The sequence below is a fragment of the Portunus trituberculatus genome, chromosome 32 (assembly GCF_017591435.1).
Source record: "Portunus trituberculatus isolate SZX2019 chromosome 32, ASM1759143v1, whole genome shotgun sequence".
Classification (NCBI taxonomy): Eukaryota; Metazoa; Arthropoda; class Malacostraca; order Decapoda; family Portunidae; genus Portunus; species Portunus trituberculatus.
Genome location: NC_059286.1, coordinates 9,416,140 through 9,441,293, shown reverse-complemented (window position 1 = coordinate 9,441,293; position 25,154 = coordinate 9,416,140). Strand labels below are relative to the sequence as shown.

The window sequence follows — 25,154 nt, the reverse complement described above, 5'->3', positions numbered from 1 at the left end:
TTGACCAATGAAGTAAATTACAAGAGACTGACATTTTGAGAGAGAGAGAGAGAGAGAGAGAGAGAGAGAGAGAGAGAGAGAGAGAGAGAGAGAGAGAGAGAGAGAGAGAGAGAGAGAGAGAGAGAGAGAGAGAGAGAGAGAGAGAATAGTAACAAAATCAAACACGTGCGAATAACAGACACACACACAAAAAAAAAGAAAAAGAAAGTCAATGAAGTCGAGAATAAAAAAAAAATAAAAAAAACACAGGAAGGGAAGTCGACGTTTGATAAAATAACATAATAATTGAACGGAAATACAAGACTACGAGACGAGAGGGACAAAAAAGAGCTTAGGGTTATATCAAGTCCGGTGTGACGAAACGATTAACTCACGGAATGTTAGCAAGAAGTGAGAAGTTATGTAGCGGAGTCTGTTACTTGGCGAAGGAAGAGGATGTAGACAAAAGGTTAAAAGTCGCATTGGTTGTACTTGTAAGAGAGTCTGAGTGTTTTAAAAGTGAAGAGAGGAAGGTTTAGATTGTTTAAAATAGTGGAAGGGTGACAAGAAAAAGAAGAGGAAGAAGAAGAAGAAGAAGAAGAAGAAGAAGAAGAAGAAGAAGATTTTAAAAGTGAAGAGAGGAGGGTTTGGATGGTTTACATGGTAGAAGAATGACAAAAAGAAGAAGAATGACTAAAAGAAGAAAAAGAAGAAGAAGAACAAGATGAAGAAGAAGAAGAAGAAGAAGAAAGTTTTAAATGGTAGAAAAATGACTAAAAAAGGGAAAGAAAGAAAGAAAGAAAGAAGAAGAAGAAGAAGAAGAAGAAGAAGAAGAAGAAGAAGAAGAAGAAGAAGAAGAAGAAGAAGAAGAAGAATGCTTTAAAAGTGAAGAAAGCGAAAGAAACGGAGAGAGAGAGAGAGAGAGAGAGAGAGAGAGAGAGAGAGAGAGAGAGAGAGAGAGTCCCCCAAACTGCTTAGATAGAAGAGTCCATTTAGATCAGCTCTCTTCCCTCTTGGTCACTGAATTATCCTCGTCCGCCCATCACTAGAATCACAGAAAACATGCACAAGAGTCTTCATATTCCTGGTCCAATTGTCTTTCTTTGAGTTCCTCCCTGTACCTGAGTCAAGAAGTATATACAGGAGGTGCAATGGAGGTAAGACACTGCTCAGGAAGACACTCACACCATTGTTAAAGTCATAAAAACGCCTCGAAAAACTCAATACTCTACATTTGCACCTGTTTAACGCCTTCAATACTGGGACACATTTTTACCTTGAGATTTGTGTACGATTAGACCATTTCATTGACATTAGGAAGGGTCTATGGAGGTCAGAAGATTAATGGCCACAGTCTTCACTATTCTAACCCCACCAGATAGTAAGTAGAGTGAATATGGAAACACGTCATGGCACTGAAGGGGGTTAAAATAATGTAGTGAAGACAACTGCGGAGATGAGTACAACCAGCCACGAACTAATGACAATATCTAAAAACAGTTCAGTGCCTCACCTTCACTATTTCAAAAGGCTCCTGCTTAAGTGACACAAGTTTTCAAGGGTGTTTTTTTTATGGTCCTAATGACAAATGACCACTATTACTTTACAGTTCACAGGAGAAAGACCCTTAGAAACCCGGCTTGTCATGTCTGTGGTCTTGGAAAATAGTTGTGGTGAGAGAGCGAAGAGTTTCAGAATACGGCCCTTGCTCAGACCAGGTTAACGGTGATCGGAACGCCCCACTCCTCTTTGATCATGTCCGCTGCCTTCTCGCCAATCATAATTATGGGCGCGTTCACGTTGGCTGTGGTGATGAGGGGCATGATGGAGCCGTCTACCACCCGCAGGCCGCCCACACCCCGCACCCTGACTCGCCACGCCCACAGGTAAGGGTAGTGGTGGTGGTGGAGAGGGATAAAGAGGAAGGTGGAGTAAGGTAAGGATTTGAAAGGAGGTAATGAGGGTAATGATGAGGATACAGGGAAGAAAGGAGAGTGGAGGTGGTAGTCGGAGGGACAAAGAGAAGGAGGAGAAGGAAATTACAGGAAAATAATAGGAACAAAAGACAAGGACGAGGGAAAAATAAGGATTGAGGAAGAAAGCGAAAGAGGTAGAGGGATAGAGAGAAGAGTGGAGTAAGGTAAGGTTTTGAAAGGAGGTAATGATGAGGATACAAGGATGAAAGAAGAGTGGAAGTGGTAGTTATAGAGACAAAGAGCAGGAGGAGAAGGAAATTACAGGAATATTAAAGGAACAAAAGACAAGAAAGAGGAAATAACAGGGAATGAGGAAGAAAGAAAGAGAAAGAAGTAGAAATGTCGAGAGAGAAGAAATTACAAGAAATGATAAGAACGAAAGACAAGGAAGAGGAAATAACAGGGAATGAGGAAGAAAGAAAGAGAAAGAAGCAGAAATATCGAAAGAGAAAACAAAAAAGAAAAACAGAATTACAAGAGTTGAATGACACACAAAAGAAGAAATACAACTATCTTTAAAAAAAAAACTGCAACAAAAAAGCAACTACATATAAAATTACATAAAAATATAAAAACAAGATGGAAAAAAGTATGAAGACTGGTTAGAAGACAAATAATTTTACTTTTGAGAGAGAGAGAGAGAGAGAGAGAGAGAGAGAGAGAGAGAGAGAGAGAGAGAGAGAGAGAGAGAGTTCAAACATAACCTATAAATATTAGAAGTATGACAACAAAACTGAAAAAAAAGAAAAAAATAAACAATACACGTGTTTAAAAGAGATTAAACTAGTGTACTGACAAAAAGAAAGTAGAAGGAAGAGAGTTAATAGAACGAATGAAAAAAGAAGAGAAAATGAAGAGTAGGAGAATAAACACACACACACACACACACACACAGAGAGAGAGAGAGAGAGAGAGAGAGAGAGAGAGAGAGAGAGAGAGAGAGAGAGAGAGAGAGAGAGAGAGAGAGAGAGAGAGTAAAAAAGAAAACGTGATAATGAGAAGGAGGACTGAAGGAAAAACGAAGAAAAGAAAATGAAACCATCATCACTCAGACTTCTCAGCGAAAGGAGAGAGAGAGAGAGAGAGAGAGAGAGAGAGAGAGAGAGAGAGAGAGAGAGAGAGAAAGAGAACACAATGGCTAAAGTGTAACGAAGATCAAACCAATAGAGAGAAAAGATAAAAAAATGATAAAAAAGAGACCAGGAAGATTTAACAAAAAAAAAAAAGGAGAGTAAAAAAATGTAAACTTGTAAATTCTTTCACTTTTACTTCTTCTCTCTCTCTCTCTCTCTCTCTCTCTCTCTCTCTCTGCTCACTTCTTTCTTCTCACTCACTCACTCACTCACTCACTCTCTTGGCATTTATACTCACCTGTACTCCCTCCCTCTCGGCTGTTCCTCTCTCACTCACTCTCTCTCACTTCCTTTACTCTTTACACTCACTTCAAATTAACTCTCTCTTCTCATCCCACACACCACTCTTACTCCCACTCCCACTCACTCACCACTCACTCGTAACCCTCTCACAGCCTTGACTTACCTTACCAAACCACTCACTCACTCACTCACTCCCTCACACCTCCACTCTCATTTCCTCTCTCACTCCCTCTCATTCTCACTCACTCTCTTCCTCACTCTCACTTCCTCTCATTCCCTCTCATTCTATCTCATTCCTTCTCATTCTCTCTCATTCCACTCTCACTTCTCTCTCATTCCCTCTCATTTCCTCTCATTACCACTCACTTGAGCCGATGGTCCACCACGCTGTAGGGATCAGTCACCGGGGCCATCTTGCACGTGCCGACAGGGTGGTACGTGGTCTGGGCCATGTGACGCACGAAACACGCCAAATAGCGGTCCGAGCCATACACTTCCCCCTCGCAGCCTGGTAAGACCTGTTGGAGAGGGAGAGAGGGGGAGTTGGTTAGGTTAGGTTGGGTTGGGTTGGGTTTAGTTAGGTTAAGTTGGGTTAGGTTGGGTTGGGTTAAGTTAGGTTAGGTTAGGTTGGGTTCGATTAAGTTAGATTAAGTTAGGGTGAATTAGGTTAGGTTAGGTTAGGTTAGATTAAGTTAGGTTAGGAAAGGTTAGGTTTGTGTAACTTAGGTTAACTTAGACTTGGTTAAGTTAGTGTAAGTTAGGTTAGGTTAGGTTAAGTTAGGTTAAGATACTTTGGTGCACCCTCTTTCCTTCTCTCTCTCTCTCTCTCTCTCTCTCTCTCTCTCTCTCTCTCTCTCTTTCTCTCTCTCTCTCTGACGGGCAAGAAGTAACATTTGGCCCACACGCAAGCGAAACAAATCCACATTACCGAACCGGAGAAGTGAAGAGAATTGAGACAAGTGTGGACCAAAGAAAAGTGAAAGGACCGACACACACACACACACACACACACACACACACACACACACACACACACACACACACACTTACATAACACCAAGCAAAATGTGAATAGATGAAATTTTGTATCATTCTTGCTTTTCCTTTCCCAGATTTTTCCTCACCCCGCCCTATTCAGATTCCCCCCTCTCCCTCTCCCTCTCTCTCTCTCTCTCTCTCTCTCTCTCTCTCTCGCACAAACCTGGTCATGAAATCTTGCCCCGACTCCAATTTTTAGTGCAGTTGTGTTGGCGACGGCCATGGCGAACTTGATGCCTGTAGGAGGAGGAGGAGGAGGAGGAGGAGGAGGAGGAGGAGGAGGAGGAGGAATAGAAGGATGAGGAGGAAGAGGAGAATGGATGTTAGAGTAAGAATATTATGGTTGGATGAAGGAGAAGGATAAAAATGGAGAAAAGAAATGAAGAAAAGAAAAAAAAAACAGAAGGAAAAGAAGAAAAATGCAAGAAATGAATAAAAACACATTAAACTAGAAAATACAACAAAAAACAAACATTTCCCTTAAAAAAAACACAAAAACACATAAAATCACTCAAAAACACCAAAAAACAACCTTAAACACATCACATTCCCCACCACCACCACCACCACCACCACTTACCCCTGACGAAGGTGTCCACGTCATCTGGGTGGCTGAGGAAGTTGGGGTCAATGAGTGGCGGGTCGAATGGGTTACTGGATTGTAGAGTGAGGGTGCCACGGCTCTTGGGACGCGTTAGCATAGGGCCAATGTTGAACCCTTCCTTCCCTAGCAGTGACCCGTAGTACTCCCTGAACAGCTGGTGAGAAGGGAGGTGAGGTGACTTGAGGGAGAATATGTAGGAAGGAATCAAATCAAATGGACATGAGAAGGAATTACGAATGGCGAAGGAGGACATGAAGGAATAAAGGAAGGAAGGAAGGAAGGAGAAAAGTAATGAAAAGGAAGTAATTGGAGGAAGATGGAAAGAAAGAAAGGAGACAAGTGAAGGAGAAAGAGGGCAAGGAAAGAAGGAAAGAAAGAAAGAAGGAAAAAGAAAAAAGAAGGAAGGAAGGAAGGAAGGAAGATAAGAAGGAAGGAAAGAAAGAAGAATAAGAGTGATGAAAAAAAGAACGGATGACAGAGAGAGAGAGAGAGAGAGAGAGAGAGAGAGAGAGAGAGAGAGAGAGAGAGAAAAGGAGAGAGGACGAGGCACTTGGGATCGCTAGGGAGACCGTTCTTGTTTACATTCGTGCGCTCTCACCATAGAAGACAGGCCTCGAAAAAAGCTGCTTCTTCAACAAACACCACTCCAGCTTAGACTTCCCCTCATGATCCAGCAATCCCTGACGGAACACTTTGAAACGCCTTGAGTGAGAGAAGTGAAGGAAATAAGAAGGTTAAGATAGATAGATAGATAGATAGATAGATAGATAGATAGAGAGAGAGAGAGAGAGAGGGGGGGGGAGGGAAAGACAAGTTACAAGGGAGAGGAAAGGAACGAGAGTCTTGAATGATAGGGAAAGGAGAGATAAGTCAAAGAGGATGAGGAATAGATGAAGTTGGCGCAGACGGGGAGACAGAGACACCTCCATTCGCCTACCCACCCATACAGACAGACAGACGGACAGATTGATAGTAACCAAAGAATGAATATGGAGGAGGACGAGGAGAAAAATGGAAGAACGAAAAGTAAGAGACACAAACAAACAGCCAAATAAATCGAACAAAAGAGAGAAAAAGAAATTCGATGAAGGAAAACAACAAACTGAATAAGAATATATATAAGCTGTCGACGGAAAATCACTCAACAGACAGTGAGGGCTGCATTCTGAAACACTTTGCTCTCCCACCATCACTACTTTCCCAAGCCTCCAGTTGAAGATACTCGTGTTTTTAACCCCTCCAGTACTGGGACATATTTTTATCGTGAGTTTTGGGTATGATTAGAAAGTTTTGCATTAAGCAGGGTCTATGGAGGTCAGAAGATTAATGGCCACAGTCTTCACTATTTTAATTCCCCACATAAGTTTCTGAAGGTATACAAAATCACCAGGTAGTAGGTAGAATAATGAGTCATGGTGCTTAAGGGGTTAAGGGTGTTTTTATGGCTCTGGTGATGGGTTAGATTTCTAGTTTATTAAAAGGGAAAACCGTCTTAAAAACCCAACTAGTCGTGTCTGTGGTCTTAGAAAATTAACGTGGTGAGAGAGAGGAAAGCGTTTCTGAATACAGACTTCAAACACACAGACGGACAGCCAGCCACTCCCTCACCTCCCGCCTGAAGCCCACGCCGTCAGTGAAGAGCAGGCCGTAGTCCACCGCGGGCGTGATGGACATGAAGAGGTACTGTAGGTCAGGCCACATCGGGTCGCCCACTGAGGGATGTGCCGGGCTCCACGCGTTCACCTCCACGCCGAAGGGTACGCTGAGTGGGCCTGAAGGACGGGGGAAAGTAGTAAGTATTGTAATGTAGTGATTTGTGGAGAAGCACTACGGGATATGAAGGAATGCACTGTGATAGGAACAAGTACAGGAGGTGACGAAATACTAAGGAATGTAAACTAAAGTAGAAGTTTATAAAGGAATAGAAGGAATATGAAAAGAATAGATTACAATTAGAAAAAGAAATATGTAAAGGGAAACCAAAGACTAAATCATGACTGAATATGAAAAGTGACAAAAATAGAAAAAATAAGCACGAAAATAAGATAAAACACAACAAACTAAAAAAAAAACAGAAAAGAAAGGAAAAGAAAATGACGAGCCATATGACAAGAAGAAAAAACAAATCATAACAAGAAACTGAAAAAAAAAAAAATTGAAAAGAAAACAAAATAACAGGACGAGCCATATGAAGACAAGTTAAAGTGGCTGAACAAAAAGACACAAAAGGGTTAATAGCTAAATGAAGAGACACGAAAAAGGAAATAGCTGAATAAAAAGACACAAAAGAAGGTGAGGAAAAAAGCGACCCAAAACAGAGGAGTAACAGTGACTATGAATCAAGTCGACGGTCAGTGCTGGCTTCAGATGATGTAGAGGCGAAGAAAGGTCGACTTTTTGCGCTGATGGCTTAATTGCGGAGGAAAGAGAAGGAGGAGGAGGAGAATGAAGAGGAGGAGGAGGCGGAGGAGGAGGAGGAGGAGGGAGGAGGAAGAGGAGGAGTAGAAGAATAATGATGATGATGAATAGGAGGAGGAGAAGGAGGAGAAGGAGGAAGAACAACAAGCAGCATTCTAAACGTTATCCCTGACAAATGTGGTAAAATAAGGAGTAGGATGATCAAAACAAGAAGACGAAGAGTAGAAAGAAAAAAAAAAATAAGATGACAAGAAGAAAACTACAAAAACAAAACAAAGAAAAGAAAAGAAAATAAAGAAGAAGAAATATTATAACGAGAATAAAGAAGAAGAAGAAGAAGAAGAAGAAGAAGAAGAAGAAGAAAAGAAGAAAAGAATATAGAAGCAAGAGAAATAGAAGAAAAAAAAAACACAGAAGGAGCAGAAAAGAAGAAGAGAAAAAAAAACAAGTAAAGGAGAGGAAACATTAGAACGAGAACAAAGAAGAAAAAAAGAAGAAAAGAAGAAAAATATAAAACAAGAGTAAAAAACAAAAAGACACAGGAGAAAGAAAAGGAAAAAAAGTAAAGAAGAAAAATACAATAACGAGAATAAAGAAGAAAAGAACATAGAAACAACAAAAAAATAAAAGAAAAAACACAAAAGGAGAAAAAAGGAAAAAAAAAAGTCAAGAAGAAAAATATCATAACGAAAATAAAGAAGAAAAAGAAGAAATGAATATAAAAACAAGAAAAAAATAAGAGAAAAAACAGGAGAAGCACAAAGGAAGCCACACGCCCCTCTGACCTGTCTTGTGGGTGAGGTATTGCTTGATGGAGTGGATGGAGGCGCTGCGCAGGAGGGAGGTGCTGGTGCCTGGCCTGACCGTCCATGTGAGGCCAAACACTGAAGGGTGGTCCTGCAGGTTCTGGCCCACGCCCGGCAGGTCCACCAATACCGGGATCTGTAGGTGGTGGAGAATGGTAGTGTGTTGAAGGAGGAGGAGGAGGAGGTGGAGGAGGAGGACTAGGAGGAGGAGAAGGAGGAGGAGGAGGAGGATGTGGAGGACTAGGAGGAGGAAGAGGACTAGGAGGAGGATGAAGAGGAGGAAGATGAAGAGGAGGAGGAGGAGGAGGAGGAGGAGGAGGAGGAGGAGACGGAGGAAGGGAAAGAGGAGGAGGATGAATAGGAGGAGGAGGACTAGGAGGAGGATGATGAAGAGGAGGAGGAGGAGGAGGAGGAGGAGAAGGAGGAGGAGGAGGAGGAGGAGGAGACGGAGGAAGGGAAGGAGGAGGATAATTAAACCCTTCAGTACCAAGACGCGTTTCCATATTCAATCTGGTTACTATTTGGTGATTTTATACAGCTTCAGAAACTCATGTGGCGGATTAGAATAGTGAAGACTGTGGCCATTAATTTTCTGACCTCCATAGACTCATCCTAATGTCAATAAAATGGTCTAATCGTACACAAATCTCAAGGTAAAAAAGAATGTGTCCCAGTACTGAAGAGGTTAAGAGAATTAGGGAAAAAAGAGAGAATATCCACTAATCACCCACAAATATATAATTTTCATCAGTGTTTAATCTCGTCACTCCCCAATCTAGAAATCAGTGTCTTTCTCTCCCCCCGGCGCCCTTCACCAGCCAGTCTTCGTGCTGTAGAATCACTTAGCGCGGGGTTAACATTCTTGCTCCTTTCCACCTTTACTTCGTTTTCTCCCCGTTTTTGCGTCCCAAGCCAGCGCACGGTCGGGTTTCTCCCAGAATGGCGTGTACTCACTTTACATACTCGCCTCTAAGTGGTTCAACGCTTTAACTCCAACCTTTACGCTGTTTATTTATCGTTAATTGTCCACTTACGCGCTCCGAGTTATGATGTTTGGGTGTGTTTGTTGACTATGCTCGCCTGTTTTCAGTGTCCAGTTTTAAGGAGATGCGATTTTAATGACTCTGATTTTGTATGTAAATGTTTGCACTAGTTTCGCTACATATTTTCATTTTCTCCTCTGTAGCACCCTGTGAAAGCCAAATTGTCGATGCTTATACAAATTTTGGTGGGTTTTGATGTGTGTGTGTGTGTGTGTGTGTGTGTGTGTGTGTGTGTGTGTTTTTCTTCATTTTTATGCTTGTTCAAATTCTTAAGATTTGAATTAATTTGACGTTGTATGTGGTTAATTTGTCACTTTTTTTTTTCCTTTTCTCCTCTATAATACCCTGTGAAAGCTAAATTATCGATGCTTGTTCAAATTTTTAAGGGAGATTTGAATTAATTTGACGTTGTATGTGGTTAATTTGTCACTTTTTTGTATTTTCTCCTCTATAATACCCAGTGAAAGCTAAATTATCGATGCTTGTTCAAATTTTTAAGGGAGATTTGAATTAATTTGACGTTGTATGTGATTATTTTGTCACTTTTTTCGCGGTATGTTCTCATTTTCTCTTCTTGAGTGGTAATCTTTGTAACACATGGTGCTCTCTTGTACCCTACGAAAGCTAAATTGGCGATATATGTTTGACCTTTTTACCATTTTGAAGTTACATTTTCTTATTTTTTATTTGTACCATGTGGGCTTTTCACGGGAATTTATGGGCTAAAGGGGATATTCTTTAACATACCTCCTATCTCAAACCCCACCCGCTAGGAAACCGTTGCCCGGAGTGAGGAAGCCTAACCTATACTTGGACCGTGGACAGGATTCAAACCGGTGCGCTTGGAGACCTCTCGGAGTCCAAAGCACGCATGGTTCCACTGGCTTCCAAATATTTACCATTACTTTCGTTTCATATCTTAATTTTCTTGTCAAGCGATAACTTTTCAACTTTATAATGTTCCCTGAATGTTACCTTCGTTAATCCTCTTTGCGTTCTTCCCATTATTATTCTTCCTCTTCTCTTTCTATTCTTTCTTCTTCCTCATCTTGTTCTTGTTGTCGCTCTTGTTCTTATTCTTGTTCCTTTTCTTATTTTCTTCTTTCTCCTTTTCTTATTATTGTTTTTGCTGTTATTTTTTACCTCCTCCTCCTCCTCTTCCTTCTTTCTCCTCTTGTTCTTCTACCTATTCTTTTGTTCTTAATCTTGTTCCTTTTCTTATTTCCCTTTTTCTCCTTTACTTATTCTTGTTTTTGCTCTTACACTTATGTTCTTTTGCCTCCTCCTCCTCGTCCTCCTCCTCCTCTTCCTCCTCCTCCCTTCTCTTGTTCTACTTTTTTTTTTTATCTTATTCTTGCTCCTGCCCTTATTTTTTTCCTCCTTCTTTTTTTTCTTATTTTTGCGCTTGTTTTTGCATTCTTTTTTTTACCTCCTTCTCTTCTTCCTCCTCCTCCTTCTTTTTGTTCTTCTACCTTTTTTTTTAAATTTTTCTTGCCTCTGCCCTTATTTTTTTTTCTCCTCCTCTTCTTATCTTCATTTTTGCTCTTAATTTTGCGTTTTTTTAATCTCCTCCTCCTCTTCTTTCTCCTCTTCTCTCCTCATGTTCTTCTACCTTTTTTTTTGATCTTATTCTTGTTCCTTTTCTTACTTCACTTCTTCCTCCTTTTCTCATTCTTGTTTTTGCTCTTGCTCGTCGTGGTTTTCTTCCTATCATTTCCCCTACTTAAATGTTCCACTTTAGCCTTTTCCTTCGCTCTCCGCCCCACACCCCACTTAAAACCTGTACTTGGGTCCCTATTCATTATGCACTAAGACTATTTGTAAAGGGTCTAGTTAAAGGTACACGGGGTTTTCAGTGTGTTTTAATAGTGACAAATTAACGTGATTTCTGTGTTATCAAAAGGATATACTCTCTTCAGAACACGACCAGTCATCTCTGTGGCCTTAGAATATAGTCGTGGTGAGAAAGAAAGTAAAGTGCTTCTGAATATGATGATAATTTTCCAAGCCCACAGAGACGACTAGCCGAGTTCTCAAGACAGTTTCTCCTTTCAATAAGCTAGAAATTTTTGCCAATCTATCAACTGAACCATAAGAATACCCTTAGAAAACACGAGTAACTTCAACTACAGCCTTTGGAAAGTAGTGATGGTGAGAGAGCGAACCGTTTTAGAATACAAGCTTCAGTTGAAGATACTCACGTTTTTTTTAAGAGTATTTTTATAGTACTGGTGATAGACTGACAAGATTTCTAGTTTATTGAAAGGAGGAACTGCCTTGAAAATTGTCATAGTGAGAAGGAAGGGCGATTCTGACTACGGGCATTAGTCTCACCACCAGCCCCCATCCCTCCCTTCTTCCTTTCTTCCGAGGCGTTGTTCTGGCTTTCCTCTCGACGTAAAACTCATCTCGATACTTACGACCTACGCGGAGATTCACTCTATAATTTGCACCCTGGTTTTTGTGTGGCATGTGGACTAAACGCTTGAACTCTCTCTCTCTCTCTCTCTCTCTCTGCTAGTACGTTTCTCAATTAGTGCTAGTTTTCGTTTTTTTCTCTCCATTTTCTTTTCTTAATTTGACCTGATTCACTGATCACGATTTTCAACCCTTTCATCTACTCACTTTTAATTATTCCTCCTCCTCCTCCTCCTCCTCCTCCTCCTCCTCCTCCTCCTTTTTTCTTTATCTATACCACGACCACTACCACTACCACCACCACCACCACTACTACTACTACTACTACTACTACTACTACTATTACTATTATTGCTACAACAACAACAACAACAACAGCAACAACATCAACAACTTTTTCTACTACTACTACTACTACTACTACTACTACTACTACTACTACTACTACTACTACTACTACTACTACTACTACTACTACTACTACTACTACTACTACACCAACACCAACAACAACAACTACTACCACTACAACAACTACTACTACTACTACTACTACTACTACTACTACTACTACTATTACTACTACTACTTCTACTACTACAATACCCCGTGGCTGCGCAGGTGATGAGCGGGACCAACACCAGACAACATAAGGAGTCGCGGGGAGTTGAGAGCGCCAGCAGACAGGATTACCTCTCGTCGTGTCATCACTTGTCTCTCCTGCGTGACGGAAGGGAAGGTTAGCGATGAGGGAACTGAGAGATTGAGAGTAAATTAGAAGAAAAGGTCATGGATAAGTAAGAATGTGAGGTTAAACGGTAGATTCGGCTTGTGTGTTGTAAGATATAGGGTAACTGTTGAGGGAAGTGGAAATTCATGTGCAGTGTAACAAATGAAGGGTACTATGAGGGTATATTCGATGCGAGAAAGGATACAACATCACACATCTACTGACAACATCGCTGTCCTACTTCCATAAATAGTATAATGTGGACAGATGGACAAAATATATCAGAAAGTGAGCCAAAAAAGAAGGAAAGTGAAGTGTATGAATTAAATAGAAACTCAAGTAAATAGATAACGAAGAGCAATTTATGACATGCAAACTAATATTTTTCTTCTTCAAATAGGGTACAATGTGGAAAGGTGGAGAAAATATATTAACGAGTGAAGAAGAAAAGGTGAAGAAAAATGAGATAAATAGAAAAGACAGGTAAATGAATAACAAGGAACAATTTATCACATGCAAATATTTTCCCTCCTCCAAAAGGATATAATATGAGCAGATGGAGAAAATATATTAACGAGTAAACCAGAGGGAAGGAAAAGTGAAGAAAAATAAAATCGATAAAGAAAAAGACATGTGAGTGAATAAAAAAGAACACTAAGACGTAAAACAAAAGCAATTTATCACACACAAACTAACATTTCTGACCAAAAACAAAGAAAAACAACGAAAATATGAACGAAAACCTCTTATACCAAACAAAACAGAGGGAAAAAAAGCGACAATTAAGCTAAAATGAGATGGTTAGATAACTTTCACCTGTTCCCTCAGCCGGAATTATTAACGAGTCAAATCATCACCCGAGGCGGCGCTCCTGTCCACAGCCAAAGGAAAGGTACGCACCATTAATTAACGCTGGCCAGGTGTTGCGCGTCACCTCAGATAATGCAGCCAGGTAATGGTGGTGCCAAGAAGGTTCAGGAAATACTCTCGTGCGCGTAAAAGTTGAGAAAATGTAGCGAGGAAAAATGGGGAGTCTTGTTTTGATGGAGTGCATGAGGGAAGGAGGAAAAATAGAAAGAAGTAATTATGATGAAATACACCGCCATTTTGAAAAGAGTATGTTAGAAAGAGACCGAAAGAGAAGGTAGTAAAAGTGATGAAACGCGGCGCCATGTTGAGAAAAGTATAGGAAAGACAAAAATGAAAAGAATGATGATAAAACTGAACACTATTTTGAAAGTTTGGTGTAAAAGATAAGAGACAAAAAATAGGAAAAAAAACACACACATTATTAATAAAAGCAAAGAAAAAATAGAGAAATGAAGATAATAAGGATAAATCAAGGCGTAAACAATACAAACAAGTGAACAAATGAATAAATAGATAAATAAATGAAATAAAGTAGATAAATAAAGAGTTTAATAATAAAAGTAAAGGAAAGAATAGAGAAATGATAATAAAGAAGAGGATTTAATGTAATGAGGAGAAATCAAGGCGCAAACAATACAAACAAGTAAACAAATAAATAAATTGATAAACAGAAGAAATGTAGTAGCTAAATAAAGAGCTTAATAATAAAAGTAAAGGAAAGAATAGAGAAAAGATAACAAACAAGATTTAATGTAATGAAGAGAAATGAAGGCGTAAACAATAAAAAAATAAAAAAATAATAAATAAGGAAGATAAATAAAGACCTTACCCTTCCATATTGTACAAACTTGACCCCAACTGCTCTCCTGTCCTTGTTAAACAGCACCTGTGTGGGAGACAATTAATCTCTTCAGTACCAGCGTTTCCATATTCATTCTGGTTACTATTGGGTGATTTTATGCAACTTCAGGAACTCATGTGGGGGGGAGGGGGTTAGAATAGTGAAGACTCTGGCCATTAATCTTTTGACCTCCATACACGCTTAATAATGTAAATAAAATCGTCTTATACCCAAAAATCAAGGTAAAAATGCGTCATAGTACTGAAGGGGTTAAGAAACATATTACCACACTAACAGACACACACACACACACACACACACACACACACACACACAGGTGACTATATTTATAAACGTAATACACATTTCAAACTTCTTCCTTCCTCTACAGTCCGTTTTTCTTTTCCTTTCTTACTGTTTCATATTTCACAAGTTAATTTGCCCTCCACTGTGTATGCTTCCAGGTATAACACAGTCTCCCTTTTTTATTTCGTTTTCTTTTAGCAATACTTTCGGAGATCGCATGACTCAATAAAAATACACTTTTAGTTCTTATCGCCAGTCTTGTTTTTCGATCTTCGCTTCCTGGTATGGAAATCGAGGCTGAGGAAACAGGTTGGCGGTAAAGGACACGTGATTCTGATCTCCCCTTTTTACTCTGAACTCGTGAAAAAAGGACTCGTTTAAGTTTTAGTGTTGTTTAGAAAGGAGAGATAAAAAGTTATGTCTTATAAAAAAATAGTGAAAAAAAAATGAGAGGAAAACTAAATTGAATATATTTTCTTTAACCTTTTCAATACCAATGCGCGTTTTCATATTCGTTCTGCTTACTATTTGGTGATTCTTTATAGCTTCGGAAACTTATGTGGGGATTGAAATAGTGAAGACTGTGGCCATTAATCTTCTGACCTTCATAGACCCTTCCTAATGTCAATGAAGTCTCAAGGCAAAAATATGTCCCAGTATTGAAGAGGTTAAGTGCTGTTTTGAAATAAAAGCTAAAAAGTTTTGGGTCTTATGAAAAAAAGACTTAAAAAAGAGTTAAAAAAATTGAATATATTTTCTTTTAAATGATCTATAAAAAAAATTCAGTTCACGCTATCAGGTTTGGGTGAAGGTGTAAAGTTTTGTTGAAAAAAAGTAAAATAGAATGAAAAAATAACACTTGATATCGTAACAAAAAAGAGACAATAATGAATTTAAAGCGGAATTTTATGCCTGAAGAGAAGTAGAAATAAAAAACCTTTGTATTAACAGTTACACTTTTCTCTCAAATTGCAAAGGAAAAAAAAATCACAAAAAATAGAGTTTTATACAAGAAAACACAAAATGCAAGAATTCAGTCAAGTTTTCTCACTTCTTTGCATTAACTGTTGAAGAATAGTCTGTCAAAATGGCTTTCTCTATGTGCCTTGCTCACACCACACAAAAACTGCACCATAAGAGACACAATCTGCCTTGCCAAACACCTTTAATTGTTACAGGGCGGTCAGTCAAGGATACTCTCTCTCTCTCTCTCTCTCTCTCTCTCTCTCTCTCTCTCTACTGTCCCGAATGTTTGAATCAGTCACAGGTCACCAGACAAGGACGGTGTGTCTGTCTGTACGTTTCTTAGTCACAACACACCCGTTACATCTCTCTCTGCCTCTCTCCGTCTCTCTCTCTCTCTACGTTCCCTGCCTGCACACCCACGCTACTTTAAGAGGGATTACCTTGGCGCCGCACGAACACCCCATAACTCGAGTCTTTGCTTCAATTTCTTGCAAGGCAGGGTCAGTTTTTCCCCGCCGCCTCCCGGGCCGGGTCTTCGTGGCCAGCAGTGCATGCCTCGCGGAACCATGATTGGATTTAGAGGGAACAAGTCGAACATCTCATAAAGCAACAAGTAACCTTAAAAACTGCCATATACGTGCTTCCTTCGACATCACAATCATTGGTTTTACAAGTGCTGCCTCTTATCTACGGCTCACCATCACTGCAAGAACCAAACTCTTTGCTTTTTACTGACAAATCGATAAATTGAGCAGCGCGACACAAAAAGACCCTCGTTATTTCCGCAACGTACTAATCTAAAGAACAATCTGGAGGGTCTCGGGACGTTTTGTAGCAGCGGCGGGACTTGATAGAGGTAAATGGGTGTGTTTTCCGTCTTGCCAATCACCTGTTGAGAGGCGAAGGAGCCAACCTGTGCACTTTACGACATTCCGCTCACCCTTAAAGGAACGCTGAGGAGTATCGAATAATAACTGACGACCGTACATTCTTAAGATCCAAATTAATGTAAGTTTCATGTAGTTCTCGACACATTATTAATTATTTAGGTAAAAGTGTGGAGTAGTTTTTATCATATTGGTAGATCTTGAAAAAAAAGCCTCATATATTTAGGACTCATACTTAAAAAACGCACTTCTTTCCTTATATTACTTCATTTCCTTATCTATACAACTTAGAATACCCAAATAAACGCCTTGAATATCTTTAAAAAACCCTAAGATACCTGTATAACTCTAGAACCACGTGCATAGATCCTTAAGATATCTAGTGACCTAACCTAACTTAACCTAACCTAACGTTAAAAATTCTTGAATCACCCTTAAAAATACCCGAATTATCCTACAAGACCACACACTGTACCTCTAACACCCCTCACCGCACCTGCCTGACCATGTACCTCTAACCTGTAGCCACGTACCTTAGTAACCTGCGCGTTGAGGACCACGTGCAAGTTCCTTCTCTTCTTAGCTGCCGGTAGAATATAGGACGCCGAGGTAGAACCGCGTCGCCCGTGTCTTATTGTCATGTCAGGGATGGAGAAGCCTGCGGGGGAGAGTGACAGAGGCAAAAGTAGTATTAGTATTAGTAGTAGTGGTGGTGGTGGTGATGGTGGTGGTGGGGGGTGGTGGTAACGGTAGTAGAAATAGTGGGAGTGGTAGTAGTAGTAGTAGTAGTAGTAGTAGTAGTAGTAGTAGTAGTAGTAGTAGTAGTAGTAGTAGTAGTAGTAATAGTAGTAGTGATAGTAGTAGCAGTAGTAGTGGTAGTGGTTGTGGTAGCAGAAATAGTGGTAGAAGTGGTAGTGTTGGTAGTAGTAAGAGTAGTGGTAGTGGTAGTAGTAGTAGTTTGAGAACCATTTTCTCTTATTTCTTCCTTAAAATCCCTCACACAGAGACAGCATCTATCTCTTTCATTCTAAAATCAACCACGCGGACACAACACTCGTGCACTTGACAGCAGAGTGAGGCCAGACTCTTAGACACACCAATACCAACACCAACACTAATACAAAACCAAGAAAAGAACACAAAGGAGGGAAAGAAACACATTACTTAGCCACAACGCACAGACCTCACCAGGCACACAATCACCAGGCGGGCGTGAGAGTAGGACAAGGCACACCACTAAATTAACTCCTATTCATCACTACTCACTTCTTTATTCAGCCAAACCGAGGCCTTCCCAGTCTCTAAACACAACAACATTCACTCCATTAATCAGCCTTATTCAGCCTCTCCCAGTCTTACATAACCTCCTCTTCATCACACCACTCTCAACCAAACTACCATTTCACTTCATTACCCAAAGCTACTCAGTCCCTCACAGCTGCCTCACATGACTTAAACTTCTACTATATAAGCTCATATTCTCAAACACTTCTGTGCTTCACTTCCACTGTTTAAAATGGCTTTTTCTAGATTGACAAGAGTTTTTTTAGGTGTTTTTGTTGTTCTAGAGGCAAAGTGACAAGATATCTATATTATTAACTGGAGAAACACTCTTGAAAACACGGCTAATCATCTCTGTGGCTCTTGGAAATAGTCGTGGTGAGAGACCGAAGCGTTTCTGAATACGAGCTACATCTCTTTTAACTACCATTCATAATACAAACTAACCTTTCCGCGCCCCTCACAGCTCCTTCATATAACCTAAACTACTGCCGTGTCTCTTCAAACTAGCTTTCAAAACACTACCTAGCCCTGCACATTCCCTCACTGCAGCTCCTTCACATAGCCTAAACTATTAATATACCTCTTCTAACAAGCAATCAGAACACTAACTAGCCCTGCCCAACTCATAGCTCCTTCACATAACCTGAACTATTAATATATCTCTTCCAACTACCATTCATAACACTACCAAGCCACTCTTTCATAACCAAAGCTCTTAACTAAGCTATCATCCGCCTCCTGTTCTTCTCTTCCTACTACTATTGCTACTCAGCTCAGCCCAGCCTCTCTCAGTCCACACAACCTAAAGCTACTACAATAATCTTCCAGTACCAAAGCATCTCTCGCACTTTTCAGATCCCGCGACCAATGAAGCAGAACTAAAAGAGATAAAGTGGGGAGTAATTAATGAAAGAGTCAGGAAGGTAATGAGAGGCAATGCATAAGGTGATGTGGCATTATCTATCGGGTGAGCACGGAGGGAAAAAAGTAATGAGAACCAATGGGCAGGTGAGGTGGCTGGGTCTTCACAGGTGGGGAGATAAAGGGATAGGGAAAGTAATGAGAGGTAATATATCAAGTGACGTGGTTTGGTCCCTACAGGTGAGTGTGGCAGGAAGATAAAGTATTGAGTAATTAAGGAAAAGATGCAGGAATTAATGAGTTATGTTAGAGAAGGGTTTGGTTGAGTTAGGCCAGGCTAGACTTGGTTAGGTTAGGTTAGAGTTGGTTAAGTCATGTTAGGATTTGTTAGGTTAGAACAATATATTAGTTAAATTGTGGCTAGGTTTAATTAAGTTAGATTAGGTTAGGTAAGAGTTGGCTAAGTTAAAAATAGAATGGACCGGGTTGGATAGGTTAAGAATTGGTAAAGAAAATAACAAGTGAGGTTGGACAAGTTAGGTTAAGTTACGTTAGGTTAGATTAGGTTAGGTAAGAGTTGGTGAAATTAAAAACAGAATGAACTAGGTTGGATAAGTTAAGTTAGGAATTGGTAAAGAAAAATAAAGAGTGAGGCTGGACAGGTTAGGTTAAGTTAGGAATGATTAAGTTAGGTTAAGTTAGATTAGGTTAGGTAAAAGTTGGTGGAATTAAAAACAGAATGAGTTAGGTTGGATAAGTCAAGTTAGGAATTGATAAAGAAACTAACGAGTGGTTCTGGACAGGTCAGGTTAAGTTAGGAAAGAATGAAGAGAGTAATGAGTCAGGTGTTGTCAGGTGAGGGAGGAAAAGGGAAGCAGTGAGTCAGTGCAGTGAGTCAGGTGAAAGAAGTGACTTATCTACACAGGTGAGCCGTGCAGAGAGGTCACCAATGGTGGTCCACTAAAGCTCAATTCGTCACATACTGGATCGGTAAAGTGGACTCTAAGTGACAGGCGGGAAGATAAAGGTGCGCTCCCTCCCTCATTAGTGTCAGAGGCAGGTGTTAATCAGGTTGGACAGGTGACCGCACACACCTGACGCACTTCACTCTGGATTACGTAAAGAAAGGGACTCTCTTCCCTGTCTGGATACGATTTAATCTCCTCTCGTCTATTTAGTCTTTCATTAAACCTTTCACTACTAAACGAATTTTTTTTTAACATTTTTTTCCATAATTGTAATTGCCTGCACAGTTTATGCTCTTGAATCTTTTAACATGGGACAGTTTTTTTCTTCTCAGTCACCTGCAACTTTTTAGATATTTGTTTTTACGCTACAGTGGCTGTATTGAAAGTTTGTAATGCCTCGTTAGGACAGCTTTCAGACACCTCAGAGATAGTTAGTCGGGTTTTCATGTAGAATTGCTATTAATCCCTTCAATAATGATATGCATTTTTACCGTCAGATTTCTGTACGATTAGACCATTTTACTGACAGTAGGAAGAGTCTATGGAGATTAGAACATTAATGGCCAGTCTTTACTATTTTAATCCCCCACATAAGCTTCTGAAGGTGTATATAATCACCAAATAATAAGTCAAATGGATATGGAAACGCGTCATGGCACTCAAGGGGTTAAACTTTCCCAATAAGCATCCAAACGCTCATGAAAACACTAATAACCTCACAATTAACCTCCTCAGTGCCATTTGTTCTGCTTACTATATGATGATTCTATACAGCTTCAGAAACATATGTGGGGATTAAAATAGTGAAGATTCCGGCTATTAATCTTCTGACTTCCATAGATTCTTCCTAATATAAATAAAATCGGGTAAATCACACTCAAAACTCAAGGTACAAATGCATCCCAGTACTGAAGGAGTTAAACCCTCATCAAAGTAGAAACAAGAGATCAAGAATGTGTGAGAATCCAAATAGCGTCCTTATTAAACTTTCACAAAACATGAAAACAGCCTTGAAATCTGTAGCTTCCACTGGACCCTGCTTGAAACAGAGTAAGAGACCAAAAGAGCATTTTCAGAAGAGATATAAATTCTTCCATTAAAAAAACGTGTTGTTATTAACGGCAAACCAACGGCGTCCATTACCAGAGTTTCTCACGTGTGTGTCTGGAAGTGAACCCTCCCATTAAGTGGTTAAAATGCTGAAGGGTGAAATCATCCAGCCATATAACAGACGCTAAAAGGTCATAAGGGCGACTCTCCAATGTACTTCTCATATATTTTGTTCACTTTTTTTTTTTTGAGTTATATATTGAAAAGGCACGATTTTTTGACATTTACAGACGGATCGATTATATATTTTTCATCGTCCACCTGTCAGTCCTGGCCAGCGGGAGGGGAGGAGCGGCAGGTGGCGGGAGGTACAGGTAAGGCGGGAGGAGGTTTATAGTGAGGGAGAAGGTTGTTGACGGAAAGATGAGAGAAGTAACAGAAAGATGAAGGGTTTTACTGATGCTATTATTACTACTACTTCTACTACTACTATTATTATTACTTCTACTACTACTACTACTACCACTCAAACTGTAACATCATAACCACCACTTTCATCACCATTAGTTCGTCCTTCTTCTCCTCTTCATCCTCCTCCTTCTTCTATAACTGCTACTATAACTACTACTACTTCTACTTCTACTGCCGCTACTACAAGGGTATCGCAATCTTCGTCAGCGCTAGCCACAAAAAGCACAGCAACAACTCACGACTATTAGCAGTGAAAGCAACAACAAAAACTGCCACAACAAAATAACTTACTCCTTCATCACTACCACCACCACCACCACCACCACCACCACCACCACCACTACCACCAACAGCTACAATGATATCTGGTGCTTTATCATTATCATCATTGTCACTATTATCAGAAGTTACAATGACAAGATATACATAAAAAAAAACATTGATATTCTCTCACGTATTGCAATATTAAAATTGGAAACACTAATATTAAGACTTCTAATACTTTAACCCCTTCAGTACTGGGGTATGTTTTTTTACCTTGAGATTTGTGTACGATTAGCCCATTTTATTGACATTAGGAAGGGTCTATGGAGGTGTCAGAAGATTAATGGCCACAGTCTTCACTATTTTGATCCCCGACATGAGTTTCTGAAGCTGTATAAAACCAGATTGTAAGCAGAATGAATATGGAAACGCGTCATGGCACTGAAGGGATTAAGGACACATGTTACTTTTACTACGAGTACCATTAATAATACTGCTTTTCTATCTCTCCATCGCTTCTATCTACTCCTCTTCTCTTCCTCTGTTCTATACGTGGGCCTTCTGTTTCACTCTTTCTGTTGTCCTTGGCCAGCTTTCCCCTCTTACATAAAAAACCTTATCCCACTCTCTATTCTACTCTTCCTTTCCTTTCTCCATCCACCTACACAGACTCTCTCTCTCTCTCTCTCTCTCTACTTACCAATCATTTCGGGTCCATTAGGGTCAATCACTTGGAATCCTAGTTCTTTCCCGGCTTGTAGGATGGCTTCGGTCAGCGGCGGCGCCCATAACTTGTCATCCACAGTGAGAGGACCGCCGCGCCCGTGGAATTCGACTGGGAGAGCACAAGAAGAGGCTAAGTTAGGCTAGGTTAGGGTAGGGTAGGTTAAAATTGGGTATAGGATTAGTTGGGTTAGGGTAGGTTAGGTTAGGTTAGGTTAGGTTAGCTTAGGATAAAGTAGGTTTGGGTTAGTTAAGTTAGATTAGGTTAGGTTAGGTTAGGGTAAGGTATGGAAGGGTAGACTTTCTTGGGTTAGGGTAGGTTAGGTAAAGTCAGTCTAGTCAGTCTCTCTCTCTCTCTCTCTCTCTCTCTCTCTCACCCGTGGCTTCGTTTCGCGTGCCTAGGTAGTTTTCTGACTTCCTGAAGTAGTGGAGCACCTCGGCGTAGCTCCAGCCAGGGTTGCCCATCGCTGCCCAGTTGTCGAAGTCCCGCCTGTTGCCGCGCACGTACATCATCCAGTTGAGTGTGGAGGACCCGCCCAGCACCCGACCCACCGGCATGTGACACGACTGGGGGAAGTGGACGTGGAGGTGGAGGTGGTGGTGGTGGAGAGGATTGGGAGTGCGTGTGTGTGTGTGTGTGTGTGTGTGTGTGTGTGAGAGAGAGAGAGAGAGAGAGAGAGAGAGAGAGAGAGAGAGAGAGAGAGAGAGAGAGAGAGAGAGAAGAGTTTTAGCTAAGAGCAACAAAAGGAACACAACCACCACTACCACCACCAACAACAACAACAACAGCAAAAGATCTACTGAGGTGTGTGCAACAACAACAACAACAACAACAACAACACCACTAAAAGTCTACAGAAGTGTGTACAGACCTCCATAAACATTTCAATCCCCTCCCACTCCTTTCCTTTCCCTCTCGTAAATACTGACTGACCCTTCGCCCTCCCCATATTCCTCCCCTTCAACCCTCTCTCTTCTAAGCAACAACACAACACCACCTGAATGTAAAGTACCCATCCCCTAACCCACTCCCCTATCCCCCCATCTAAGGCCTATCATTACTCCTTCCAACATTCTCCTCTTACTCTTACTCTGCCAGCCCTCTCACATTACTCCTTTCCATTCATTCCTGGTTTGCGCTGCCTCGCCTTTCATCCCCCAGAGGCGCAGAAAGGAGATATCAAGGTCTCTAGTAGGAAAGAAATAACACGCTGGGGAAAAAAGTGTATAGAGATAGTGGTCTGTGCGGGGAATTCTGTCGTATTTGTAAGAGAAAGTGAAGGTCCTGCTCTGGGTTCTTTTATCACTCGCGGTTTTCCTTGTCCATAACTTGATGTGGTTTTGTTTACAACGGGTATTTTTTTTTTTTTTGGGGGGGGGGGCAGGCGGAGGTGTTAAAGTTACTAGTATGACTGAATTTCTTTAAGTTTGATAGTTTTACATATTTTTTTGTTATTAGTTACTACATTCTTATTTTTTTTTCAGCCTAAGTCTTCATCTATCAGTTATCTTTGCCCGTAATGTCATCTCGGCAATCGTAAATCCGGTTTGTTCTCTCACTACGATTACATTCCAAGGCCACAGATATGATTAGCGGGGATCTCAAGAATATTTCCCCGGTTAGTAATGTAGAAATCTTGTCAATCTGCCTTTAGAACCAAAAAAAAAAAAAACACCTTAAAAAAAATGCGTAGAAATTTAGATAAAGCCTTTTTGAAATAATGGAGGTGAAGTACAGAAGTATTTAAGAAGATGAGCCTTAGCCACCTGTACAGTCTATCATTCCTCCTCCCTAAAGCTTCATCTCACACCTCCCCTCGCCATTCACCTCGTCCCTAACTGTCTAGCACTCGTAACGTAATCTTCCCCTGTCAGTTACTTTCACTATCTATTTTTCACCCACGCCAAGGTTTCATGTCTCTTCTATTCTGAGGTTCGCTTCATGTATTACTCTCAGATTCCAGTCACATCTTCTTCGCCCTTCGACCACAATGGCGACCTGTTGTCTTCCCACCCGAGGCAATGGGAAGGACTTAAGCAGCACAGGAGGCATCTAATGACCGACTGACACACTGATACTATACTCTCACTATGCTCTCAAATGTCTTGGGCTTTCACGAAGGGGATTTATTAAAGGCTACCGAGATGATTAGAAAGGTGCTCCGGCGTTTTCCTTTGTTTTATTCTTTGAAGGGGCAGAGAAGCATCCACTGGCCACCTGATACACTAAATTATGTGGGCCCTTGTTTTGTAATGCCATGAGGAGCATTTTCACAGCCAGCCAACATGATTAGAGAGATTCCATGTTTTTTCTTGAGATATCTAGTGCCCACCTGACACATTGAGTCATGCTACACGCTGGTTGTTGAGTAACACGAGAGGCGCCCACTGATCGCCTGTAGGCATGACAAGCCGCACCAGTCTCGCTACCCAGGCTGGTCTACTGCACTGGTTCCCGTTGCACTGAATAATACACTGCACTGCAACGGTAGAGTACAACTGATCTCTTCCTGCAGCTTCCCGTATTAGGTAGTGAGAAACAGTCGGTGCAGCAGACAAACAGGACCAGAGGCAAGAGAAAACACTTAAAACGTAACGAATAGAAGCCAGACAAGACCAGAGACATAAGGAAATAGTCACTACATATGAAAAAGCAAGAGAGAATAATACATGAAGTTACACGGAAAGCCAAGGACGGAAGAAAACCACTACGCAACACCAGACAAGCGGAGAAAAACAACCCCACACACTCACATCACTAACATATCCACGTAGACCATGTTTCTGCGGCACCGTGAAGTAATGCCAGTCAATCTCACTCTGCAGCAGGATGGGATTGAGGCCCGGGATGTCACTCTCAGGCGGCGGCAACCCTCCAGCCTCCAGCAACAGCACACGCCACTCGTCCACCTCTGCCAGCCTCGCCGCCAACGCCCCGCCAGCAGACCCGCTCCCGACTGCCCGAAAAAAGAGTACGTTTGTTTTCAGGTCAAAACTGTGAGGAGATTGTGCAGCTAGGACGTGGAGGTAGTGGAGGTATGTGGAGGTGAAGGTATTGGAGGTAATGGAGAAAGGGAAGGTTATGGAATAGTAAAGGCAAAAAAAGATGATGTAATGATAAGAATATGATGGTGAGATGAATAGTAATAAGAGTAGAGACAATATTTACAGGAATGAATGGAACTGAAGGAGAAGGAGTAAGAGGAGGAGGAGGAGGAGGAGGAGGAGAGGCACGAAAAAAAAAAAGACGCTGATCAAGTGAATATTAAGTATGA

At 40.8% G+C, this 25,154-nt stretch overlaps 1 protein-coding gene across 1 annotated transcript in view; it reads right to left on the bottom strand.

Moving 5' to 3' along the window:
• Positions 1 to 899: 899 nt before the first annotated feature.
• LOC123512020 (glucose dehydrogenase [FAD, quinone]-like) overlaps positions 900 to 25,154 on the bottom strand; it is a 29,128-nt gene continuing 4,873 nt past the window's right edge. Inside the window, exons 3-14 of the mRNA XM_045268154.1 lie at positions 24,634 to 24,836; positions 22,257 to 22,446; positions 21,857 to 21,991; positions 16,792 to 16,916; positions 14,088 to 14,144; positions 12,265 to 12,378; positions 8,177 to 8,333; positions 6,582 to 6,745; positions 4,950 to 5,127; positions 4,533 to 4,606; positions 3,698 to 3,849; positions 900 to 1,845 (exon numbers count right to left, since the gene is read on the bottom strand). Coding sequence (XP_045124089.1) covers positions 1,689 to 1,845; positions 3,698 to 3,849; positions 4,533 to 4,606; positions 4,950 to 5,127; positions 6,582 to 6,745; positions 8,177 to 8,333; positions 12,265 to 12,378; positions 14,088 to 14,144; positions 16,792 to 16,916; positions 21,857 to 21,991; positions 22,257 to 22,446; positions 24,634 to 24,836 — 1,706 coding nt within the window. The 3' untranslated portion in view covers positions 900 to 1,688. The remainder of the gene's footprint in view (positions 1,846 to 3,697; positions 3,850 to 4,532; positions 4,607 to 4,949; positions 5,128 to 6,581; positions 6,746 to 8,176; positions 8,334 to 12,264; positions 12,379 to 14,087; positions 14,145 to 16,791; positions 16,917 to 21,856; positions 21,992 to 22,256; positions 22,447 to 24,633; positions 24,837 to 25,154) is intronic.